At 38.9% G+C, this 27,642-nt stretch overlaps 1 protein-coding gene and 1 long non-coding RNA gene across 7 annotated transcripts; both read right to left on the reverse strand.

The window, feature by feature from the left end:
• Nucleotides 1-696: 696 nt before the first annotated feature.
• Nucleotides 697-8,910, reverse strand: LOC140766248 (uncharacterized protein At5g41620-like). 2 transcript variants are annotated; one of them, XM_073105737.1, is made up of 4 exons: nt 8,433-8,910; nt 3,653-3,778; nt 1,615-2,680; nt 697-1,530 (listed from the first exon to the last, which is right to left on the reverse strand). In XM_073105737.1, the coding sequence occupies exons 1-4, from the start codon at nt 8,760-8,762 to the stop codon at nt 1,109-1,111; spliced, it is 1,944 nt and encodes a 647-aa protein (XP_072961838.1). In that variant the 5' UTR covers nt 8,763-8,910; the 3' UTR covers nt 697-1,108. The 2 variants fall into 2 exon arrangements, with proteins under 2 accessions (XP_072961838.1, XP_072961837.1); XM_073105736.1 differs by having other exon boundaries at nt 697-2,680.
• A 4,256-nt stretch (nt 8,911-13,166) lies between these two features.
• LOC140766097 (uncharacterized) lies at nt 13,167-27,478 on the reverse strand. 5 transcript variants are annotated; one of them, XR_012105282.1, is made up of 4 exons: nt 27,210-27,460; nt 13,987-14,061; nt 13,584-13,700; nt 13,167-13,434 (listed from the first exon to the last, which is right to left on the reverse strand). It is a non-coding gene; the product is annotated as an uncharacterized lncRNA (long non-coding RNA). The 5 variants fall into 5 exon arrangements; XR_012105285.1 differs by having other exon boundaries at nt 13,167-13,679; XR_012105283.1 differs by lacking the exon at nt 13,987-14,061 and having other exon boundaries at nt 27,210-27,459.
• Nucleotides 27,479-27,642: the final 164 nt, after the last annotated feature.

The raw sequence follows: 27,642 nt of genomic DNA on the forward strand, positions 1-27,642 counted from the left end.
GCGAAGGCCACCTGCAATGGAAGAAGTGGGATATAGACTCGTCGACGGACGACAAGGAAGCAAATGGGACGACCAGAATTAGTGGAAAGACAAATGTCGTGTAAGTGCATTTTGGTGGGCAATTTTCTTCAGCATTAACTTCCACATAAAGATTTTGATAACTGGAAGGAGGGACCAAACCTTCCTCGCTAACTATGAGCCCATTAGACTTGCAAAGAAAATAGTAAGCCAACTTAGAGATAGAAATTCCAGAGGGGTGCAATTTCCATATCCATGGATCCCCCCCTATCCCATCCCTCAAGGGGATAGAGATATTGAAATATTCTCACCTCGCAAGTAGGCTATTTATCCAAAGGGGTAGAAGAGATCATAGATATCTCCAAATACCAGTAGACCTATCATACCCTTATACTCTTCCGTGGTCTCTAATGAGAAAATCTGCGACGAATAAATCTTAGAACGTGTGGTATTTAAAATGAAATGTCTCCCAGCATGCATATTTAGAGTTCTCAAAATATTCATGCGAGCAATATTAGAAAAATTCTCAGGAAATTAGTGATGAGTTCATAGTTTGCAAAGATGATCAGATTTCTACAGGATCTATCACAGGACCAAAGAGAACTAGTTAACTGAAGACCTTTAGTTCTTTTCAGTAAACATTCTTGTGAAAGAAATCTTATTCTTGGCACCCAGTTATCCAAACATAGAAACAACTCAAAACTATTCTTTGCACCGAATGTAGTAAAAATTACAATGAATTGGAATGGATGGTTAGATCAAATCGACTAATACAAGGTAGTGTCCGAACATGTAGACAGCATCAAGCAAGATTTGCCAACATACATAGGAGATGGGTGGCATTCGCATAAAAGAGCTCTATATACGTAGTTCCGCAACCCTATACATACAGAAATAGTCAAAATTTCTCATAGAAGTAGACTTCTAACATATATTAAGAAAGTCAAGATCGGTACTCTCTCAAAAATCCTGCATCCGTGATATATAGAACCTAAAACCATGAGGAATAAAAGAGAAAAGCACGAGACGTCTGCCGCCTCGAGACATTGGCATTGAATTCCTTGAAACTGAAATTTTACCAGCTGCATGTTCATTTCCTTATTCTTCCAGTTGAGGAAACCCTTGAAGCTCTCAATCGAGCATGCCGTCCCTCTAACCTTGCTTCAAGTAGTTTGGCCTTCAAAGTATTTTCTTCCACACCTCGTTGTTGTTTTGGAGAGCATTCAGTTATCTCAATATCCAAAGATGCACGCTGGTAATTCCTTTGCTGCATTGGGCTTGAAAGATTGTGTAATTCTCCTGAAGGAAAGCCTTCATTGCATTGACCCCTCCATGAAAAATGATTCTGAGACTTCCCTAGATAACCACCATTATGAACTTCAGAATATTCTGAGTTGTTCTTCAATGAGAGCATGCCATCACTCTCTGGTTGTGTGAACTTTTCAATTTCCTGAACATGGCAGTTTTCATATTCCTGGGCCTCAGCAATTTCACTTTGAGCTGCTCCCAATCCTGCAAGTTCAGAATCACCAAGCGTATTAGCTCCCTCTGCTCCATCTACAAGCTGCATGTTGTTGTCACTTGATTTTGTCCTACCTTTTCCAGTGACAAATTTCACATGCATGCTGGATGAACTGTGACAGTTGGTATTTTCAGAATATTCCATTATTTTCCCTATAAAATTTGATTTCCTTGTCGAGCCAAAATTTTCTATGCCATTTTCATGAGGTATTTTTAGTTGGTCATGGCTCTTAGTATCATGTGCACCCATGTTAAGTTCAAAGCACTGGAAATCACTGGATTCAGAATCATTATCTTCCGCATCCTGAGGTGCACTAGCTGTTCCATTCAAATGAACGGACTCAAGAGATTGGCGCCGTAAGTTACCATCTCGGTTTCCATTAGCCTTGTATGTATCATCATTCTTAGAGATACATGACAACCTTGATTGAAGGAAAGTCTGGATTTCACCACTTAACCTTTCTCTGATTGCACATTGCTCTGCCAAATCTCCTCTAGCTTTGGCAATTTGTATTTGCATTCTCTCATCTAACCATGCTTCCGCAATATGAAGTGTAAAGCTCTCAAATTTATGGGCATAATCCTTTACAGACCTTTGCTTCAACTCCCTAACTTCCACCTCGTAATTCTTAATTCCCTTTGCAAATTCATCACAAAGATCTTCCAGGAGCCAATTTACTTTCTTCTCTTTCTCCAAATCTTTTACAGCTTTCAACAATGCTGCTTTTAATTCAGATACCTCTTTTCCTAGCTTCCTATGGAGGCTCTCAGAGCGTTTTCTCAAGTATCTCTCGTCCTGAAGTTCATCTTTTATGGACTGTACTGCTGCCTTAATTCTTTCTTGCTCTTTGTTCTTCCTAATCACTTTCTCCTCTGAAGCTTGCCTCATCAACGCTTCCATTTCATCATGATATTCTTGCCGCTCATGCTTAAGATCCTGAACACGTTCCAGTGCTTTCTGTAATTCCACCTTCAATGCTTTCACCAATGATACATTGGTTGCATGTTGTTCCTCTAGGCTCCAAATGCGATTGAGGACTTTCAATAATTCAGTTGATGTTGTAATGCTAAAACTTGCTTCCCCAGGCATTGTCTTAAGATCCAAAGAACTACTTGGGGTGACAGCTTGGTTAGCAGCAACCTGCTAATTCAAAAGACATATGAACAAACTTACAAAACTGTTCAGTGAGACAAGAAGTCCTATTAGAAAGAAAGGCCCCTAAACCAGCATATAAAACTATACTATGCAAATGTTTGTCTGCATTCTAGTATGACAGTTCAATTCAAATGCATATATAAGCACCTGGAATGAAAGAAATAACAGCTTTGACTAAATTGTAGTGTTACAGTTGTTCTCTCTATCATAGAACACAAGTAGTCAGGTATACAAAGATAATTGTAGAAGACCAGAAAATATATCAGAGGTACTTCTATTTTACAGTAATAAATATGTTGTGATTCATTCACTCATAAAAGTATATTGGACTTCATAACTTGACTTACTTTTGATGTTCATTTTCAACAGAGTAGTTCTAATACATTATTGACATACTTGATGATCTTAAGTGATGACAGAATCTTGTTTTATGTAGAACTGTTAGTACTGTAACACTGCACAACAAGTCTGTAAATCTAAAAGAGAAAGACTAGCAAAACAAGGAGCTAATTATCTCTCAATATTTTCAAAAGGAACATCCTACTGGACATTTTACACATTGTATGAAGTGTGAATATTATTGCTAAGATCATACTTCTTATAAATGCTCCAAACTATAACATAGAGCAGCTAGCAATGAAAAAAACTGAAGTTACAAGGAAAAAAAACTGAAGTTAACTTGTATCTTACAGCATCGCATATTGACGCATCCCTAAAAAGTTTGATTGGGATGTAGATGTTGTCCACCTAACATTTTTAAGGACATTACCTGTAACATAATTAAATAGCCTACTGGCTCATGAGTCACGTCCACCTAGTTCATTAATTAGTATATCCCTTATTCAAATCATAACCAAGAACATATCAAAATTATAATAAATTGACAAGAAAGCCCTGGCACAATCTGGTGAGATGTCAAGTAATCTGCATAAGATGAAAGAAGTTGTGCACAATTACCCCCATTGAGCTACAATAACTTGCAGAAGATAGATCTTGTACAGCTTGACTACTCCTTCTATTCATCGTATGATGATCGATCAATGAAGCCGTGGCATGCCTCCTTAATCTACCATAATTCTGGAGCTGAGACAATGAACAAAATAATAGTTTAGTGTGATTTTAATAATTTGAAATGGATATGAGTGTCTCCGAGATATAATTACTAGTGGCAGATTTGAATTTACAATCAGAGCTTAATTAACTCAAAGTTATTGACAGTGGAAACCAAAAACCTAAATTGTTTAGTTTAGTTGACAAACTGGTTCTAAACTAGTGGCAGGATGAATTTCAGAGAAAGCATAAATGATGGATAATACAACAAGATATTGCATGGTTGGCTGAAGATTCACAAGACAGCATAGAACATAACAATGGAAAACAAAGATCTGTTTGTTTAGTGTCAGTTTCTCTTAAACAAAGTGAGCATACCTTGTACAGTTTATAATTTGTAGCATTAATTGAACATTTTACTTGAAAAAAAATCTTCTATCTTCCCCAACAATTCTTCATGTGCGAGACCTTGTGCATTGGCAAGGCCAAGGAGATGAACCTCATTGAAAGCTTAATCCCATTCAACTTCTCCTTGCTAGATTGAGCCCATTCTCCAGATATTTCTAATGGTGAAGAACGTACAGGAAAGAAAAGCATGATTTTCTTCAACATTATACTAAAATCCTACCAAATCTATTTTATTGGATAGCTATCAAACTAAATACATCCTACATGTTGTTCAAACCAAATCTCATTAATGGCATATTGAGTTCACTCTTGTTACTATCCAGCTAGGTTCAAATCTTAGTTACGTGAGTCCGAGGTTGATTTAATCGAGTTCAAGTCGGGTCTTTGATTTAACATATTTCAAATTAGTCATTTGCTATTTGTATTAGTTCGAGTCCATGCACGATTCAGTTCGAACCAATTTATGCGTTATGTTGGTCAGGTCCTAGATGAGTTGGCTAATCAAGTTAGTCACCAAGGATAGTTGGAATCTGAATTAGCCTAGTCTCTCTCTCTCTCTCTCTATCTAACCTTGATCCAAACCCAGCTCCCGACCTCCCTTCCTAGCTATCAGCCCCTCCCCTCCCAAGCCCAGCTCTCCCCCTTGCTTCAACCTACTTGTGGTTGACCTCACACCATCCCCACCTTTCAGCCAAGACTAGACCCGTCCAGACCAAGAGCCACCTCCCCAAAGCCTAGCCTCCTCTTCGTCAGCACCTATTGGCCACTCCCACCAACCAGCCAAAAGCCCCCCACTTGCTCTCAACCTCCACCCTACCTTTCATACCACGTCCCACCTCATTTTTAGCCTCACCAACACCACTGAGTAGACTTTTGCCCTAATCCTACCTAGAGTCCTTCCACCACCCATCTACGGACTCGACCCCCAGAGCCCAAGACACGACCTTGCCATCAGCTTTGCACACACCCATACTAGATCCGAGCCTTAAACCCCTTCTGATCTTGATCCAACTGTACATTGGATCCCCTCAATCACCGAGTCATATCAAAGGTATTAGAGCCAGCGTTTCTCAGCATGCCTACCACTTGTTCCATGGCAGTGAAAAAGACCATGAAGATGAGTTCTTTGATGTCAAACATGGCGCCACTTGAGCCACTAATGGAACTCAAGATTGAGGGCTTCCACGAGGAGATGTCAACCACCAAAGCCCCTAATCTATCGTCTCTAGCAACAATGATGTGCTCTAACCCCACCAAATTGACGATGACCGTTTCAAAGAACATTTATGTTCTCCTTGAGATGAATGGAAGCAGATTCAAACCTACTAGCGAATCGCTGATCATGGCTACCGCAAGTACAAGTCCTATGTCGCTCTCAACTATTATCTTAACATAAAGACATGACCCTTCCGCCCACGAGCAGCTATCACAAGCACACATGATTGGGAACAACCGGCACCCATGAGTAGATACTGTGCACCCGTGGACTTGTGCCATCTTATGCACGATCTATGGACTGAAAAACTAGACCTATGGCAGCTATACTAGAGGACAGTAGAGGAGCCCTATCATTACTAAGAGTTTGCACACAGGGATGCATGAGGACTAGTGACCCAAGGTCGAATCATGTGCATGTATTAATTCAGTGATGAAAACCCACTTAATTAGATCTATCACACAAAGTAGCTTATATCAAACCAAGGCATATTGGAGGACTACAGGGAATGCTGTCTCCTTTCATTTGGAGGACGTCGTAATACGATGATTCCAATCAGCCCAAATGAATCGTCCATTTCAAATGTGGGATGAGTTCACGAAAGATCTTTGCCAATGATTTGAACTCTCTAGGTACAAGAACTTGAAGGCCATCCTTTTAAAGGTCACTTGGGCAACCTTTGTTCAAGCCTATCAAGAGGAGTTTGAGGGGTCTCGAATTGAGTTCAAGGATGGCCAGGCTCCACCTTTTAGAGTACATTCATTAGCGGACTTTGTCACGATGTCCAAGCAAGTTGAAGGCAGTCTGACCCGGTTCACTTGCGGATGTCTTACACACAACTCTGGTGACAATGGAGAAGCTTTGGATTTAAAGATGGGTGAAGCCATTATGGACAACAATGAACATACAGGGGCTGCCTCAGCTACTCGTGGCCCCACCTGACGCCATGACAGATATGCACGGGCTAGCAGCCACCCATGGCTAGATTTGATCCAAAGGGGCCCATGAACTTTTGAGGGCAGCCACGACCTCCTATATGTGCCGTGCAGTAGCCTAAGTCAAGAGCAATAGACAAAGGGCCTACACTATTATTGTGACAACAAGTTCGTCTCATAGCACTAGTGCATAAGATCGGTTGCTATCATGTTGATAGAGGAGTAAGATGTAACTGATTCTAAGGATTGTGTGACTTGGATGGTTGAGCCGAACTACATGTCTCAGTTTTCTGAGTTCCCACCTTGGACAAAGTATAGGGAAGCACAGTGGAATGTTATAATTCGGGTCAAGTCTGAGTGTTAGTTAGCCTGAGTCTTAAGGTTAATTGAGTCGAGTTCTTAATTTATTATATTTTAAATTAATCATTTGCTATTTGTATTAGTTCCAGTCCATTTATGGTTCAGTTTGAACCAATTTATGCTTTATGATGGTCAAATCCTAGTGGAGTCAACTAGTTCGTTCAATTTAGCCAGATTAGCCTCTATGTAAATGTGGATGGTAAACTAGTCAAGGATAGTTGGAATCTGAATTAGTCTGATCTATTTCAATTCTCTCTTTCTCTCCTCCTCCCTTTCAACCTAACCTTAACCTAGTTGTTGGCCCCTCTAATCCCTAGTTGAATTCTCCCCATTGTCTTGGCCTCCTTCTTTACCTTCCTTGCTTAGCCTACTCTGGCTAACCTCACACAATCTCCATCTTTGGCAAGACCAAATCTGTCCAAGCTGAGAGCCATTGTTCTCAGCCTAGCTTCCTCCCAGCCGTAGCCACCCCTTGGCTGCATCCACCAACCAGCCAAGATCCCCACATCGTTTCTAAGCTCATTACCTCCCATCTGCCCTACTTGGCTAGACCAAATCCTCTCAGCCACCATCCTCAATCACCAGCACTGGTTGATCCTAGCTGAGCTCCACCTTCCGAGCAACACCCTAGTTGCCTGGGAGCACCACCAATGTCCAAGCCCTGTCTGCCCTAACCACTAAGCTGACCCCAAACCTAATCCTACCTAGGGTCCTTCCACCACCGGTCAGCCACCACCCATCCACGGTCTCTCCCCCATAGCCTGAGATGTACCCCTGTTCACCATCAGCCTTGCGCGCTTGCCCAGACCAGATCACTGCTGCTGAATTTTCCCTCATAGGAAGATTTGAGTTCTCATGGTTGGACTATGATGGTGGATCTTCAAGTTGCAAGTAATGAGAGAAGAAATATGTATGTTCAAATCTAGCCACAATTCTAAAGAAATGGAACCAAGATTGAATTGTCCAGGATCCAACAATAACTCAATATCATGTAGTATGAAAAAACAACTTGAGAAACTTTCAAGTAGAGCTTGTGATTTCTTGAAAGTAAGCTTGCTGGAAATTTTCACAGAAATATATTGTAAAACTCATACAAATCTAGATGCAACTGATTTAATTCTCACAGAAATGTGCTATATAAAATGATGATCAACTTAAAAATCAAACTCTGCACCATACCAAGAGCCTATTCAGAATTGATTAGTAGTCTAAAGAGACAACTAGGGAACAATTAAAGAATACAGGACAAATGGACAGATGCAGAGGAGCTAAAGGTAAAGATAAAATCCTTATGAACAATGCCTCAGACTTTATTCAGTCTCTTAGATGAAGCATAACATTATACCACAACCCTGTTATCCAATAGTGTTGCTGTTTTAAGAAATGCAAGTTCATCATACTTATATTGAATCAAAATAGTACCTTTTCTACAGATTTCTATTGTTTTTAGAATAAGTAACTTGGTCTTCTTACGTACATTCTAATGTCTTCGAGATCCAGAGACAGTCATGAGATTAATACAATTTTGTTTAACCTCAGGATGTTAATTGTTCTCAAAGAGAAAAAATGCCTTTATTTATTCTGTAGTCATCCATCATTTCCATTTTAGCTATAACTTTTCTCTAATTAGGAAAGCATCCAAATCTCATAACCTACAATAGAAACCGTAAAATTGACCAAAACCCAAACGCGCAAAGGATCCAAAATCGAAAACCAAGAAAACCCATCAACCAAAAACCGCAAAGACACAAATCCGTCAAAATCTTACTGTCTCGTCGTGGGGTTCCTTGCCCTCTCCATGGCGGTGGGTCCGGTGACCCCTTCGGCCCATCTTATTGAGGGGCCGGGGTTCCTGGATCTCCCAGAGATTGGCGCCGAGCTGTCGCGCCGACACGGAGCTCCTCCTCGGCGCCGCCACGGGCGCCTTCGCGAGGCCGTCCAGCTCCGAAGGATCACTGGACTCCTCCAGTTTCCATGTGGGCACTGGAGTGCAAGGCCCTCCCTTCTTGCTCAAAGCTATTCCTCTCTTCAGTTTTAACCCCAAAGACTCCTTTTCGTTACCACCTCCATCAATTGGTACTCCATTTCTCTCTTCCATCCAGTAATCTCCTCTCTCTTCTCTTCCTTTTATACAAGTAACCTTCCCTCTCTTCTGTAGCAGCAAGTGAGGAGGATGGAAGGAGTGCAAAAAAGCGAGAAAGGCGTCTCCTTTCGTTAGGGAGCAGAGCGAGGAGGTAAAAGAGAAGAGAGATGTAGAAGGTTTTCCTTTTCTCTTATTTTTACATAACACCTCCAAAATTTAATATTATTTCTTTTTTTCTTCTTTACACGTCATGTTTCTGCTTGGGAAGTTCTCTCAGAACTCGATGACTTGTGCGGTTAATAACTGTCAAACAATATAATAATTAAAAGACGAAGATACCCTTTCTTGGGCACTGTATTCGTTGCAGTTATGGGGGGTACTTCCTGATTTTACTTGGGCCCTTCTAGTTGAGGTTTTGACCACACTCGACTCTTTAAGGTTTTATTTATCATAATATATTACATACCAAAAGCGATGTATTTACTGTAGCTATACAATTGTTAAGCGATTTACCTTAACCAAGAATAAAATGATGATCATATTTAGCTTTTTTTTACGTAAAATATTGATAGAATTAATGTTTTATAATGTCTTATAAGAACACTTTATTTTCTCGCATAATATAACTTTTTAATTGATAGTCTATTTTAAAAGTATGATATGTTGTTAAGAAGATGATCAAAATATATTTAAATTTTAATTTATTTATTAGAATAGCTTTGGGTGTGAACGCGATTTGACGTGGGTGGGTGGGTGAAGTGGAGTGGTCGTTGCACTTTTGTGCCCAAAGTGTCAGACAACGAAAGGAATACAGTCTTGGAGCCTTTTAGCCTAGCACCAGTTCACCACACTCTCCTGTCTCCATATTGAGAGAGCCTTGCCAACCGGATTCTGAATAAAACTAGAATGGCTCTCCCATATATAAAATAATAATAATAATAATAATAATAATAATAATATTTTTTGTAAAGAGAGAATTAAATTCTTGAGTGTTACAAAGTTACTATGGAAGTACCTAGAAAAGAAAAAAAGGAAAGTTTATTAAGAATACTTTACATTACATTTAAAATCTGCCGTCTACTTTTTAATGCTTTGATTAATAGGCTATACCAACAAAGCACCTCAAATACTGCTCAATGTCTCGATTGACTACCTCGGTTTGACTGTTCGTTTGTAGATGATAGACCGAATTGAAGTCTAATCGAGTCTCCTGCAATCTGAAAAACTCCGTCCAAAAGTCATTCATAAATACACGATCACGATCCGAGACAATCATGCGTGGCATGCCATATAACCGAGCAACATCCCTCGTAAAAATTTCAGCCACCGACTTGGCTGAAAATGGATGTGACAATGACGAAAAGTGCGCATACTTACTCAATCCGTCAAATAACTTTAACATTTTCGGGTCTTTCTGGAAGGGTGTTCTTCGACTCGATAGGGTTTTCAAGGTTGATTTAAATTGGGGTAGCTCTGAAAGGTGACTACTGTTTTTCTATGCTTGTTTCACATTGTGTGGGTTGAAGATGTGTATCTCAAGGAGGTTTGGAATAGACCGGAGTAAATTCTGAAATATAAAAGAGGAACAACTACTGATAAGCATGATAAATACCAGTGGTATTAAGCTTGATGGGTTTCTAATAGAAACAATTACTTAGTTGCTTTTGAAGGTATTTTAAATTTAGTGGTCAATGTTATGATTATTTGAAGCTATTCTACACCCTTGAAATACTTCTTAGTTGCTCTTTTGGCCAACTACTTGTGACTTGTAATTTCCTCATTGTTTTGGTTGGTATAGTTGGTTGTAGTTAGCTGAGTGAGTTAATTATACATAGAATGCTCTTCTTCTTCTCAAAGTGTGGGGTCTATAGTTATCTGAACTCCTTGGGGTTCATGTTCATTGGCTCTGTTTTGCATTCGGTGAACCAATTAAGTTTCTAAATGAAACGTTGGCAAAAAGACCTTTTGTCAAAGGGGGTTAAAAGAAGGCACATTTTAAGGTCAAATTAATTGGAAGGATGCTGTTCCATGCCATGCTAACCTCTTTTGCAGACATATTGCAAATTACCTTCCCTTCTCTCAAGATTGGAAGGAAAAATAATAATAATAATAATAATTCATCTTCTCTTTTCTCTACATGGCACAGACTAATAAGTAGCTTTTATTTTCTAGTTCCAAGAAGTGAATTATAGGGAAAATAATCCCATTCATTTTGCTCCAGCTCTTGTCATTGAGAAGAGGGATTGCATTGAAGAGCATGAATTGCCATCTGTTCTATGCTGGACAAACTAGAAAAGTGCATCAATGGTGTATGCTATACAATGATCAATGTGCATTAGGATATAGCAGTCAAAAGTAGTGTTATATCTTTTTTAATCACCAAACTCCTGCATGAATGCTCACCTTGGCACATGGCTCTGCACCTCCTTTCAAGGAATACTAAGAAATTGCAAGCATGGTGTGAAACAATATTAACTACATCATATAATATAACTCACCCTTCTTGAAAGAGGAACCAGAAATAGGAGTAGAAAGAGCTATAACTTCCTCTGATAATAGTCTACTTAGTAGTCTCAAAAGAAAAGAAAAAGCTTATAACAATAGATCTCTTGTTAGTTATCTCAAGTGAACATCTATTGAAGCAGATGGCAACACCAACTAGCTTACAAATGAGGGGCAAGAGAAGAGACTCATCAGCAACTTCACCTCCATAAAATAGCATTCATCATTTATCCAAGATGAGTTGGGAGGTAGCTTCTCTAGATCACTTCACAGTATCCATGTCCATGGGCTAAAAGTCACAAACTAAGAGTAACACAGCTATTGGCATGTTTGAGAACTCCTTTATCTTTCTAAGACTATGGACAGATGAAATCTTGCCAAGGTAAAAGATTCTTAGGGTCAAGAATAAAATTTCATGAAATTTTACCTTCAAACAATTAGAATATCCTAATATAAAAATCTCTTTCAGTCATAGACAAATGATGAGTTGGAGCCATTAAACTCAAAAGGATGGCTCACTTATATATGATTTTTCAATTTAACAATCCAAATTCTCATAATCCATGCAATCTCTTCGTTAAGGATTTATTTAATCTAAGTATGTCAAGAAGTTTAAGGAATGATGACTCCATGTGACTTGTTTTATACAGTCAGACTCCTGCATTGGTTAATTACAAGATGATAAATATTTAACCATATGGATTGCATGAAACATATAAATTTAGGGGAAGTCCATGGTTTTTGGTCTTCTAGGGACTTTCTTGGATCTAATGCTGCATCTGAACTAGCTGAATAATGAAAAGAGAGACACTAGAGAAAGAAGAATAAGAAGTAAAGAAAATAGAAGTTGAATCCTAGTGGTGTAGGTTTGTCTTCAAATGTATTCTGGCATTTCTCAATGTTGTTCTATTAAATAAACCATAATAGGGCGGACTAATTTGAATTGCTAAAAGTTTTAGCATAGGTTCAAATCATCACCATCTGGTACAATCTGTTAAAAATTAGCTAAAATTCAGTTTTAGCAAAAACTTCAGCATGTATCAGTATTTCTGTGTCGCACGTTTGAACGGGCCCTAAGGGGCGTTCGAACGCGGGCTCCAGACAGAGAGCAGTCTGTGATGCAGGCGTTCGAACGGCCCAGCCGCATTTGAACGTGAGCCAACCTGAGAGCAGACTTTCTGTAGGCGTTCGAACGGCCCCAGCTGCATTCGAATGCGGACCAACCCGAAAGCAGCTGTTTCTGTAAGCATTCGAACGGATCCCTCCTGCATTCGAACGCCCCTTTGGTTCTGCTGTATTGACATTGGACGCGTTCAAATGCGCCCCCGAGGGCGTTCGAATGCGACATGAAAAATTCTCAAATTTAAACCTGACTATAAATACTATAATGGATTTTTTAGAGTTGTTGTTAGAAGAACATTTATGAGGGTTGAGCCACCATTGTATTGAGAGTGATTAGAGTTATTAAACTCCTTGTAAGTGAAAGATTTGCATAGTAAAGAAGATTGCTCCGCCCGTGAATATAGGCACATCGCCGAACCACGCAAATCTTGTCTCTCTCTATTGTCTCTATTGTTTCCATTGTTGATGATTGTTTACATTAGGGTGTTAATCTATGATTAGAACTTGCTTAGGGCTTTTCTATCACCATTAACATCTCTTTGGAGTTTTTTCAAACATTGCATTGTTTTTTCTTTCACTATTCCCAGTTGAGTTATTTGGGGGTGAAGGTCTTGCTTCCGCTTCCTTCACCCATTTGAGTATTTTGCACAACACAATCTTCTTAAAATACACATAATTTTTAGGCATTGGCATCCTCAAACTACGTCACTGTCATGCCGGGAACTAATCAGAATAGCTTTCCAAGAAGGCTAAAACAAACAAAAGCTTACAGATGAAAACAACTTGCTGCAGAACTGCGGTAAAATGATATAAAAATAGATATGCACATCAATTTCCTTACAATAGACAATTAATAGACACACAAATTGGCGCTTCAAAAAAGCTATGCAAAGGCATTCTGTTTTTCGCTTTTCAGCTAGAGATTGTTTACCTTATATGAGAGGATGATTATTCACTATTATCATAAACTAAAACTCAGTATGAATCATGCTGTGCGGAGACGCCACCATCGGGATTCTTCCTCTTGCGATCAGTTAATAACCTGCATTAGAATCCAATAGCCCTGTACACGTGAACAAACTATAAGAAAGTCTTGAGAAGAGTATTATTATTTTTTTTCAATGAATTTGTAAAGAACAGTCTAGCAATGAAAGTTTAATATGGAAAAACACAAAGGAGAGGACCTTGAAATGTGGCTTACTGATGTCTTACTTATCCAATACCAGTTGCAATGTTGGTAGTCATCATTGACTTGGAATCCTTGAGGTCGAACAAATAAGGACTAGAAACTGCACCAAAAGAAACAGCCTATTCTCCCAGGTGAAAAGCCTACTTGGAAAGCAAGAATTTAAAATAAAACTTATTGATATAAGACATGAAGCTACATAATGTTTGCACAAAATGCATAGAAAAATGTCAAGTTTCAATCTATGTCTGAAGAGAATGTTCCAAGTAAATTACAAGTTAAATCAGCAACAGGGTGCCCTGTTCATGGTTCAGGAGCTAGTGTGTGAGACATTGAGCTACTCTGGGCTCATAGATAATATCCTGAATTGTGAAATGCATGTAACTCAAATTGTCTAGAACTGTCATCAACAGAAGCGTAAAGACACACCTGCTTCAGTGAAAGAGATGGATTTACACCTTCTATTCACCCACCTTCCGTAATTACACAGCACTGAAAATAAATCTGCTTTACAGAGGCAAGTGTACAGCACGGGGCAGCAGTAAGCTTATCTTTTCACCAATAAGGGTTGATATTTCACGACAAAATACATTCTTTTTTCAGAAGATATCCAGATCTAGAACTCATGGAATGGATATTTCAAATAACTTATCAAAACATTACAAAGAAATATTAGGTCTCAATAAAGTGAATAAACACAAAGGCCAACAATTTGAATAAGCACAAAGACAAATCAACAGATCAAATAGACTATCAGATTCTGATTTTGCAGCATGGCTAACATAAGCATGAGTACTCTTGAGTGTCTAACTTAGTAGAAGTGTTAGAAAAAGCTACTCTATGAGTGAATGGTGGCTGCTCAAATGTTTTTCAATCCATGGGCTAACATGTTAACCTATTCAATGCAAAAGACCTTAACGATTGCTTCAGTTAAGCATTGGTCAACTATAATACACTTGCCGATGTATCAGTGGTTCACCATTCTCAAGTTATGGGTTCCATGATGGCTTCTTCAGCATATCTGAGAAATTCTTTACTTAAATAATTTCCCTAACTCTGATGACAAAGCCAGGCTTTCACAGCAAGAAAGTCTGTGTTAGTTTGTTAAAGGAGAGCAATAGATTTTAGATTTTCCCACTCATCATGAGCAATTTATTTATCCTTTTTGTGTGATACCTTGAAAATAAAAGGATCCCCTCAATCTCAGACACTCAGCGAAGAATGTTGGGAGATAGGGAAGTCTTATTCAAATAGAAACAAAGCTTAATACAAACTTTAGAACTCAATTTAATACAAAGCTTAAGCTATTAGGTGAAGATCCAAAAGACTATATAAACCCTCTCATTTTTTTTTCTCATTTTTCAATATGAGACTAAACCCTCCATGTGATACTCAACAATCTCTCCCTTCACATATGAGCCCAACATTAATTGGGCCCTATAAAATCCAATATACTATTTATAACCAGGCCTTATAGCCATTTTTTTTTTCTAAACAATTACAGGTCCCAAGAGTTCAGCTCTTTAATACCATCAACTGTTTTTCATGAGTAACCATGAATCCACTCTTTTGAGCCCATGTATCAATTCCATGAAATCAAAATTCTCGCTCCATTGAATGTAATCAAGCTTGCACACCAATCCCGTGTGCCTGACCCTAATCTCAAGGCTTAGCTCCACTAGTCACACTAACTAAAGACTACCGCATTAATATGACTCATCCATAAGAGTCTATATGTACATTAGAGTCATCAAATTGATTGCACCAGACCGCTTCAAAGAGTAGTCTAGGATTGCCAAACCATCAAGTCTAATGCTACTTATTAGGGGATAGAAGAGTCTTATTTCAAGTGAAACATGATTTAGTACAAACCATAGAACTTAATTCAACCCAAAAGCTTAAGATATTAGGTGAGGGCACAAGAGTCTATATAAACTATTTCACATTTTTCTTATTTTCCAACATGGGAGTAAACCTTCAATTGTGATACTCAACAACTAACTTGTGAAGTGATTTGCACTCCCAAGTTTTGGGCAGCCCATTCGAATAGCTAATTTGGTTTTCGAACAGCTCCACAAAGCGACTCTCTACGATCCATCTTTTAAAGTGCAATAAAATGATCCTAGGCAAACCAGATAGGTGCCATGGGCACTCGAATGGCCCCCCGAGAGCATATGAACGCCCCCAATGAACTAGTTTCAACTTAAAGTCTTACTTGGAAATAGTGTTTATACCTTTCACCCCTTCTAGTGTTAAGGAACATTACATTATCACGAAAGATGAGATATGGAAGTGAAATGACCACATTGATTCCGATGAGCTTTTCAATTGGATTCATCTCTCCATTTGGTATCTTCTTTGCCAAATATTCTCTTTCATCGAAATATTCTGAGGGGATCATCTTGCCCTAGGGAAAAAATGGTCGGCATGAGCTAAGCAAATTCTGCCATCTTCTTTTCTCCTCTCCTCACTTGCCCAATAGAGGATGTTATCTTCTATCATGGCAGAGCTTATCAATCACGTTACACACATCACCGATGATGAGCTAGCGTGTGTGCAGGGTAGCCAACCTCAAGCAGAGGACAGCCTCCTCCCTCATTATCTCCCTCTTGGCAGCACTTGAGTTCCCATCCCTCGTCCTACTCTGCCTCAACCTTGCCGTGGTCAGATCTAGCGCAATATTCTTTCTCACCTTATCAGTAACCCCTCGACTATCTTCTTAGTGACTTTCCTTTCCTCTCCTCCCTTATTTCGATCAAAGCCAAGGTGTGGGTGATGCCACAATTTGTCACTAGAGGAGTGTGAGTGCGGCTCCAACTTTGTTCCCCAATTGTGATCGAACTGATGACCCTCGAGGTTGGTGAGCATCTCAATATAGCGGGCTTCAGCATGGATGAACTTATTGCATCTTACTTTTCAGTATATACTCTTGTATTCAGATATTATACCCATTTTTATATTATGAATGAACTTGTGGCATGCCCTTCTTCTGTTTCCCGCTATTTTGGTCTTATCCGGTATTGATTGTATGCTACTACCTCTCCTAACCTCCATGTGAATCTCATGTGAGGGCAACCTTATGTAGAAGGCACATAGTGGGTTGAGAATGTTTCAACATAGTAGCAAAAGAGTTCGGTTATCAAAATTGGGCAAACCCATGAATACTATATACATATTGATGTAATGTTAATCACAATATCATTAAATAGACACCAACTTTTAGATGAATAATTAGGATGTCTTTTGCTAATCCAAGATGACGCCTCATCATTATTACGCCATTATTTCGGAGAGAGCATCGGCCCTGCAGGAAATTTCAATATGCACTCACCAACGGTTGACATAGAGATTTTGTGCGTGTAATCCAACAACAGGAGCGAATAATCGAGGAGGTTCTCCATGTTCACATGGCCTCATTATGCATTAATGAGGCACCTAACCATCTCAATAGCAATAGAGCAGGGACGTTAGTGAATTGGTTTATGCAACTAGACCCTTCCTTGTTCAGTAGCACCACCGAACCTTTAGAAGCCAGCAGATGGATAATTGATGTCATGAACATCTTAAACATTTTTGAGTGTCCTTAGCATCAGTATGTCACCAAGGTTCGAAAAATCAGGATCTAAATTGGCCTTCTAGAAAATGATACGTATCGGCCAGATTAGTTGCTCGGATCATATTAGACTTTTTTAATTACGTGACATTTTAAATATTATTTAAAAATACAAAAATTTAGAAAAAAAAGAAAATAAATATTACTCATATGAGCCCTAAAAACTTAAAAGAGAATACTTACTCAAAAGTAAAAACTTAAAGAATACCGAGCTGACTCTTGTAAATTTCTATAGTCGTCGTTGTCATCATTATCATCATAAGTTTATAAATAATGATGTTTAGGGCTTGGTGCTCTAAAAATGATTACATTGTACTAGTCATATCAGAATAAATTTTGTTGTATCTGAGAAAAACAATAATCAATATATGGATCTTATGTCTAAGAATATTGAGGATAATAACCAGCATATAAATTTTATAATGATTCCAAACAATAAATATTTAATGAACCATAATCATGGGGAGAAACATTCTCATAACAAGATTGCTGATATGTATGTATATCCTCAATTTCTCTGTTTTCAATTTCTATACATTTTTGACTTTTCTCAGCAAACGTGAAAGAGATGATCTCACCACTGGGGATCATCAGGATTATCAGGGTTATAGCTAGTATTGATGGTTATACTATTTCTTGTTGTTGAATGACTTGTACTGACCTCTGCTTGTTATGATTCGACCACGAGGGTCAAGTCAAATCTAGTTAGTTAATCTTGATGATTGTATTTAATTTTAAATTAAAGTGGATGTAAACTTAATAGGGCGAATTAGATCCCACACACTACGACTTATAAATAAGAGAGGTCATCGATTATTTTGGGGGTGTGGAATGAAAATTGAGTATAATCAATTTATTATTTTATCTTTATCTTTTATAGTCATTAGATTGTTTTTATCTGTACATCCCAACCCTAGAACCTTTCCAAGTTTTCAAACATTAGCCACCATCTTCCTCCACGAGCCATTCTACTTTACGGTCGTCCTCTACCACCCTTGGTCGTTCGCCACCCTCCGAGGATCGTCGAAACATAGGATTATTACAAATATATCAGTTTCGATCTTCCTTCACTGTTTTAATTTTAGTTTTCACCCCGACCTCAGTATCATGTCAAACTAAAGCCAAGGGAACCTTAATTCATGAGGCTACCACTCATAAAAATATTATAATTTTCTTACAAACAAATCGGTCCATATATGGTTCATCTCACTGCTTTAGTCGTTATCTCTCTCAATGCTAATCCAAGGCAAATTTGCCCGATCCTAGTCAATTTACTAGGATCGGGATTGGGTTTAGCCGATCTTGATACTGATTCGGATCGGCCGATCTAACTAACCATATATGTCACCTTCACCACCTTCTTATTCCAGAGTGACGCCGAGCAGTAGTGGCAAGCTACAAAGAGGTTGATTCGGATGACACCAAAATGCGAGTTCACTTGGACTATGCTCACAAAGGCCTTCAATAAGTAATATTTTCTCAAGGCAATGAAATACAAGCTGCAGATTGATTTCTCTGAATTAAAGTAGGCAGCCACAACCATTGCACAATATGAGGCAACCTTTGACAAACTTTCCTATTTTACCGCGTACTATGTCCCAGGTAATGATATTAAGGTGGAACATTTTCAACAAGGTTTGAGACAATATCAAGAAATGATCGTCTATTTTAGGCCCACTTTTTTATTCCACATTGATTGAATGAGCATTACTCGTGGAGGTAAACTTTTGGAGTGGAGGGCATCAAACCAGAATAAGGAGAGATTGTAGTTGGCACGGCTAAGGTAGGGACACGAATCTTTTTGGGTGAACTCGGAATTAGGTGGCTACTCCTTTCAATTGAGATTAGCTTACAATTGTGGCTATGAGGGCCATATTGTGAGGAACTGTCCTCAACCGTGTTGCTCAAACTACTGTTACCATTGCGGTTAATTGAATCATCTTTGCAATCACTGTCGACATTGTATGCTACTCCAGTCTCACCCTCAATTGCCTCAACTTAGTATTTCATTTTATACAAAATGGTATAGAATAATAAAATGTTAAAAATAGTTATACACGATATGAACATGAACATGAATATAAGATTATATCAATAAAACAATATATATATATATGTGTGTGTGTGTGTGTGTGTGTGCAAATACCTATAATTAAAATTAATCAATTATTATACTAATTAAACTTAGCTAATAACTATGTTAATGAGCATATATATTATTTAACAATACTTAATTGTCCAATTAATCTAATTTACATTAATAAAAATAAGCTGTTGAAATAAAAGGAGGAGCAAACCCCACTTCTACAACGCTAGGCTCAACCCAAAAATTGACCCAACACTACTGCGGCAGTAGGAAGGAGAAAGAAAAATAAGAAAAAGAAAATGAAGAGAAAAAAAAGAACAAAAGAGAGAGGGAAGGGGAGAGGGATTCGGGCTGCCAGGGAAGGGATCGATCGTTGCTAGCCAGCCAGCGATAGGCCTTTCGTTGGCGGCTCGATTCCAGCGAACCCAAGCCCAAAGGAGAGAGAGAGAGAGAGAGAGAGAGAGAGAAGGGATGCGACAAGAAGGGAGAAGAGAAGGCTCACCGATGTTTGTAGCACGACAATGGAAGAGACGGCGGTGGTCCAAGGTAGACAGCGTGAGCAAATCAAGGAGATAGTTTGAGGAGAGATGGGAACAAGAGGTTGGGAAAAAGAGAGAGATATAAGGAGAGAGAGAAAGATAAAGGCGGTGGGGGCAGGGATTTGTGGCGACGGCGGCCACAACGGTGCTCCCCGCGCCCACTTGGCTCGATCTAGTTGGTTGGGCCAACGAATATGGGAGCACGCGTGCCCGGTTTACAATGTTGCATTGGCATGAGGCTGGCCCGACCACATTATTCAGCCTAGTTATGCCCAAATTTTGATTTTTAAGTTTAACTTTTATTTTTAATGTTGGGTTGTTACACTTCCCATGTGCTTCAGTATAAATCTATTCACCTTCTAAAGGACCTGAGTTATGAGGAACGGTCAATTCAGATTCTTGATTGAGAAGTGAAGAATGTGAGGGCTAAAACCATACCTTTAGTCAAGGTGCTAGTGTAAGAGGCCTCATGGGAGCATGACGAGAAGGTGAGGGCTATGTACCCTTTCTTATTTGATGTGGCTAGCGAGTAAGTAAAGTTTGGGTCAAAATTTATTTATGATGGGTGGAGTTGTAACACCAAGAAAAAAAAAAGGTCAGCATGTGCAAAGCACGTGCTGCCGCCTTCTTTCTTCCTCCTCTTCCTACTTGCTCGACAGAAGATCTTATGATCATGATAGAGCCTAGAAACCACCCTACACATGCCACTGGCAATGAGCTAGTGTGCATGTATGGTGCTCGACCTCCGGTAGAGGGCAAACCCTTTTTTTTTTATCTTCCACCGTATCTCTCTCCTTCCCTCGGTAGGGCTGAAGTTCTCCCCATCTCCCTCCTTACTCTACCTCACCCTTGTCGTGGCCGAGTCAAGTGCAATCTTCTTCCTCCCCTTGACGGTGACTCCTCGACTATCTTCTCGGTGATCTTCCCTTTCCCCTCCTTTATTTCGATCATAGCCAAGGCATGGGTGTGTTGTGGCCACTATCACCAGCGAGAGTGTAAGTGTAGCTCCATCGACCAATGGCGACCGAACCACTTACCCTTGAGGTCAATGAGCATCTCAGTGTAGTGGGCTTCAGCATGGACTCCTCCCCCACCTTTGGCAAGGCTCAATTGGTCTTATCTGTGGGTGCTAGGGCTGTCAAAATAAACAAGCGGCTCGGGCTCGACTCAACTGAAGCTCGAGTTCGGCTTAGCTTGGTTTGCGTTGAGACGAGCCCGAGCCATCGAATCCGGCTCAAAAATAACATTGGGTCGAGCCTGAGCTGGAGCCAGCTCGCTCAGGCTCGTCTCGAGAAACTCAAAATTATCTATCTATATATATAATATAGTAATATTTTTTTTCTCTCTATTTGACACATGGCTAAGAGGAAAACCTTCATGCGTCCTACCTACTTGCCTAGCCTCATAATTATAGATCATTACTCCATTACTCCTCTTTCCCATTAATCATCAATCCTATTTCCCAGACACAACTTAACTCCTCAAATAACCAACCGTTCAAAAAAAAAAAGCTTCTTCTTTCTCTTAGACTCTTAGTGAGTGGTGATAGTTTTTCTCTACTTCCTCCGCCGCCTTCTCCTCCTCCTCCTCCTCCTCTAGTCTTCCACCGTCGGCAAGCCTTCTCCTCTAGTCTTCCACTGTCAGCAAGCCTCCTCCTCCGAGGCTCATCCTCGTCCTCCAGCCCTCCCTTGTGCGTAACCCTCTCTATCCCGACCACAAATCTATGGCCGCTCACCGGCTAGAACCTTATTTATCCGACGATGGCAACTCTTCTGTTGCCTGATCTCTTCTCTGGCTACGCCACCTCTGCCTGGTCCACTACCATCCCTTCAAAGTCGTCCTCAACTTTCTCCCCCCTGTTCCGGTCCCTCTCAATGCTCTTCCATGTCTTCCCCCTCTTCTTCATCCTCCTTTTCTTTTTCTCCATCTTCCTCCTCCGTGATCTCCTCCACTTCATCTCTTTTTGACTCTGCCACCGCCCTCTCCGCTGCAACACCATCTTGTCCTCCTTCAACGTCGGGAAACCCAACCAAGATCCGACGATCTTAGCCTCGTTTCCGGCATTGCCCTTCAGGGTGCCGCCTTGGCTCGATAGGCTTGGCTCGGCTTGGGCTCGGGCTCAGGCTCGAGCTCGGGCTTGGGTTTGTCGATCCGGCTCGGCTTGATAATAGGCTCAATTCAAGCTCGATTTCAGCTCGGGCTCGATCTAGCTTGGCTTAAGCTTGACTCGAATTGAGTTGAGTCAAGCATGAGCCTGAGTTGGAGCCGGCTCGCTCAGGCTCGGCTCGTTTACACCCCTAATGGGTGCCTTGCTTGACACCTATTGGACTATCGGGGACCTTTCCCTGGCCCTTCCTGGACCGCAGAAATCCACTGTGCAAATTTTCTGACATCCATCGCCCCTGCTCGACACCTCACTAAGTTGTTTTATCCTACAACGACATAGAAGTCATCTACCATCGCCTTATTCTCCCTACCAGCTATTGTTGGGCAGTCGTCAAACCTCCGGTGAGTCACGACTGACACCTTATTGTCAGGCTAATAATAAGAGGTCGGAGAATTTTTTTCGCTTTCCAATCACTGTAGTGTGCCAGATGGGAATGGAAGTTGGGTTGGCGAGCTCGAGCCCCAACAATATGGCTCGGGCTAGATGAGCCTAAGCTGTTCGAGTTGGGGTGGGTGAGTCGAGCTAGCACAAACCCATGCAGGTTGGGCTAGTCCGTCCTAGCCTAGCCAAGCTCGAGCCAATGTAAGTTAGGCTGGCCTGGATAAGCCCAAGCCCGAGCCCAAGCACCTTGTAGGTTTTCTCTATATTGACTTAGTATTTATTGCAGATCCCTTCAGAACTAGTGTCCACCCCTAGATAGATTAGAATTAAAGTGGAACATTCTGGTCACTAAGAAAAATTTAGAGTATCCAAGCAAATGAACTATCTTCCCTTACTGTTATTGATTGATATGATGTGCTAGATTGTACACTAGAATAGCTCACATATGATATGGTAGCTTTAGCATTTGTAGTTGCACATGATGATTTAGCATAATGGTTGATATGACTGCCTTTACCATAATTTTTACATATCACTATTAGCATGCTCATGTATGATAACCCATGTTACTTTACAATGATGATATTTCTTTATTATGCTTAATTGTGTTGTATATAATATTATGTCACTAGTACACGTGCACTACTATTAAGAATGTAGCCTCCACATCTCGACATTACTAGAAACATTGCTAACTAAGATAAGGGGCAGAAAAATTATATTATATTATAATATAGTATGGCCCACACTTGAGGTCCCAATTTATACATCCTAAATAATCAAGCATACCATTCATCGAGCTTAGATGAACGATTATACTGTCGACTAATAAGTCAAAATTTTTAGCATATTTAAGTTGGATATCAAAAGATAAGATGTAGACCTAACAATAACCGATGACGTAGAGTAAGAACATCCGTAAATGGTGGCTCATGATTTTTGCACAAGTGGTGCGAAGATGTTGAATCAAGGGCTCAGGTGGATAGCATCGAGTGATGTTGACTCTTGATGATGGACTTACGACTGAGATCCGTAGTTTGTAGTGGTAGATAATCAGTCAACTACTGTTAGATAATGATAAATGATTCTACCGTTAGGGTCTGCTCTTCCTTAGGGGCGATTATTGTTGATCTGGTGAATTTGAGTGATTCTCTCTAATTGTACTCGGTTTTATTATTAGTGGATCTTCTCGTCATCTCCATATATACTCTGTTCTTATTTGCATTGCTTGTATTTGGTTGCTAACAGCCCAGATTATTCTTTTTGAGATATCTATCTTATGATCGTTGATTTGGATCGCTTTGCTTCTGTTACACATAGTGCCCGTCACAACAAAAGAGTAACAATTTCTTGGGAATTTTTATCTTCAACTCAATAGCCAAAATATATTACGTCCGGTAGAGATAAAGTTTACTTTCGTTCAATAATGCGACAATAAAAATTGAAATTAGCTAGATTTTCAGTTCACAACATTGAAAAAGATTTTTTTGACGGGCATTCATAAGAGATTGAAGAAGCGTAAAAAATACATCAAATTCAGCAAGTGTCGTTGAGAAGAAGAGTTACACTAGGAAAGATAATTATAAAAGCCAAGTGAATCAAGTTCTCTAGGGTGTGTCTAGTTTGAGGCTAAGTCCTGAACATAGCTAGGCCCTATTTCTTAGTCATGATTTAGGTAACTTGAAGTAAAGAAAGAAAATATGGTATTTGGTTGTGAACTAGGCTAAAGTATAATTATTAAATTTGATATGATGTAAAAAAGTGAAAAAATATATTGGTTTTGGTGGGAAATAAATAATATATAAAATTAATGGACCAAAATGCCCTAAAATTTAAAATTATTATACTTTTATCAATAAAGAACTTTTCATTGCAAGCTTACATGTTGTAAGCCCACAAGTGCCAAGTGAGCTTACATATTCTTTTGTATTTTTGTATTTTTTTTATTTTTCTAAAATAACATAAGGTTACTATTGTTTCTTTTTTAAATAATAATGTAAAATTACCAATTTTGTTTTTCTTTTATTTTTTCTACTCTTTATTATAAACCCGCGTGTAAGGCTACATTATTTTTTTAAGATGTTATTAGTATTGCAAACTTTATAAAAGAAAGTAAGTTATTGCAAGCTTAAAACCTCTTGCGGGCTTAAAAGCTCACAAGTAGGGGTGAAAACGGGTCGGATTAACTCCGATCCGACTCGCAATCCGACCCGAATCGGATAGGATTCGGATAGAAAATTTCTATTCGATTCTGATACGGATAGAGTTTTTGAAAAAAATTCGGATACAGATTCGAATACGGGTCGGATATATTTTTCGGATTCGGATACGGATATCGGATATCCGTTTACCCGCATATTATTTTGAATGATTTACAGTTTTTATTTTGCTTATTTAAATAGTAAATATTAATATTATTACTAATAATACCTTATATATTATTTATAGAGATAAATTTCTCTAATTTTACATATTTGACATACAAAAAAATTAATTGTTGTAAAACTCTTAATATTTTTGTGTTAATTATATCTAAATAAAATATTATAATTCTTTTAAATTTAATTAATATCCGTTTAAGATCCGATCCTCTATTCGAAAATTATCCGTATCCATTTAGTTAGGATATAGTTTTAATTTTTACTATCCGTCCAATATCCGTATCCGAACTAAAAATATGGATCCGGATATAGGTTGAGCACTATCCGATCCGTATCGGATCCGTTTTCACCCCTACTCACAAGCCAACAACCACTATATAATTTATTATGAATTTAATAAGTTTTAAATTTTTTCGAGTAGGAAATATCTTTATTATTATTATTTTGAAATAAGGGTATCATTATTATTTTGATGTGACAAGAAAAGTGTTTTCTTTTTTAGGAAAATTGAGTATGTGTTATCCAAATAGTACCAAAATATTATTATTAAATTTGTAAAATATAAATGCAAACTATTTCAAGGTAAATTATAATTTGATAAAGTAGTGTTTGGTTACTTAACACGATTAGAAGTCCCCAACAGAGTTCAAGGACAAGCCCTTAACTCAAATCAAATACCACCTTAAGGAATGCAAGATAACCCTTTGAGAAATTTGATATAGGACACATATCATGATATTCTACTAGGAGTTTGCCTTTTCGAACCTATTAGTATGCATATGTTCCACAGTATCTACCTCCTGGAAACAGGAAAAAGCAAAACACGGTTTTTTTATAAGGATCCACTTATAATAAACAATGCTTCAAAAACAACCAGTTTATGGGAATAAACACGTGATGAGATCCATAAGCATATAAGCCCTAGGTTTTTATGACCCTTAACTACACGTCCTTTTAAACCTTTCGAGACAAACAGAGGTCCTTGACATAAAGGATCAGTGTCTATTATGACATAATCTAACTAAGGCCAGAAAATCTTGCCATCTCTTGATATTTTGTCCCAGGTAATGTCAACAAAAATTTATGAATCTGAGGTTTTAATTGATCCACAGGGTCTCTGAGTTATTTGGTCTCACCCATTATAAGTTGGATGAGAAGAAATAGTAACAAATCTGCTCAATGGTATTATTCTGTTCCAAACCACAAAGCAGGACTCACTTGACCTATCACTTTCATTTCATTCTTTAATGCCTCCAACAAATCGAATTCAGCAAGAACTCTTCCTAATCAAACTGCATCAAATTAGTCTCATTAAATAAAATTACTTCCCACTTGGGCTAGAGGTGTCAGCCAGAAAAGCTTTGAATAGCTCTTCTTGAGTTAGTAATATTTATTATGATGCTCAGAATGGTCTCTTGGAAACTATACAACACTTTATCTTGTCTCTCCAGACAATGTTTTTAAAAGCAGTGATCAAGTACATCATTCTCCTACTAGTGCAGTATTCAGGAAGGTTCAGCCATATACACTTATCTTACCCTAGTTAATAAGAAAGTTGTTTTCATAACTCAAATTTATGCCAACATGGCACATGAATCAGGTTTTAAACCTCCCATGAAATGAGGCCCTCCAAAGAAACAATGTTTATTGTTCACAATAATACATATGAAGAAAAATCGGAAACAACCATTAATAGTGGAAATTATATCTAAAGCGTTGATTACTTGAGGCTCCCCAGCTCAAATTACATTAGATACAAGATAAATAAATACAAAATCAAATTACACCCAATCTTGTGAAGACATTTAAAAGCCAAAGGAGTCAATTAGACGAGGTCACAATCGGCAGAACATTCAATACCTAACAAATCAGAAAGTAAACCCTGCATTCCGTTTCTAGTTTCTAGATATTCCTTTCAACTATCTAAAAACCATCACCATATTATGATCCAGTTTTCCAAAGATAGCTGGTTCTTGAGAAAAGAGTAAGCGGACATTAATTAGATCATACCCATTTCTCATTCATCCTTGAATAACAGACTGCAGTTTTGGATTTGAGCTAATTTAATTCAACAAGCAATGGATGGAGGAGAGTAAGAACTCCAACAGATATAAAGAAGAGCCGAGAATATCTCCCATAAAAAGAAGGAATAAAAGATACAACCCAACACCAAAACAGCAACTTGAGGGCACCCAAATCCCTCTTAGCCTTAAACCTGCTCCTTCTCCTCTTTTCTCCTCCTTCCCCAACAGCTGCAAACAGCTGTTCCCTTCCAATCAATCCCTCCTTTCCCATTAAAAAGACGGAATCTACGACACATTTCAACCAAAGAAGATATCTTTTTCCATTCAAAGATCTCCAAACCTCGAATTGAGGCTAGTTGCAGAATACCCAAATGGGTAATCGGAATTTAATCGTAGCAAGAATCATGGATGGTAGGAAAAAGTAAGAGAGACCCATCAAAGTATTTGAATAAAGGAGGTACCTTTCAATGCCAGAATAGCGAGAGAGGACCGCAGGAGTAGCTGGTGGAGTAAAGGATGGCCATTTAAAGCCTGCTTAAGACCAAAGCAATGTCGAAGGATGCAGAAAGAGAGAGGAATCGGGTGTTTTGCATTGCAGGTAGGGGAAGGGGTTGCTGCGCCAAGATTGAGAGTACAGTTGTCGAACCAAAGGGAGTAAAACGTACTCAAAACCAACACAATTTCTTCTGAGAAAAGAAAAATATATTAATTGGTGAATTTTATATATAACATCTTATATTTATCTATGATATAATTCACACTCATCTTTCAGACCTCACAATTATAATAAGCCCTACTGACATCAACGATCAAAAGCTACAAAAGTGGTGCCGGGAAAAGCTCAAAACCTAATAAGCACTTTGTGTCAACTAGCCACACAATTAGCTACACGTA

The sequence above is a fragment of the Typha angustifolia genome, chromosome 8, assembly GCF_048772165.1.
Source record: "Typha angustifolia cultivar Huaian chromosome 8, ASM4877216v1, whole genome shotgun sequence".
Lineage (NCBI taxonomy): Eukaryota > Viridiplantae > Streptophyta > Magnoliopsida > Poales > Typhaceae > Typha > Typha angustifolia.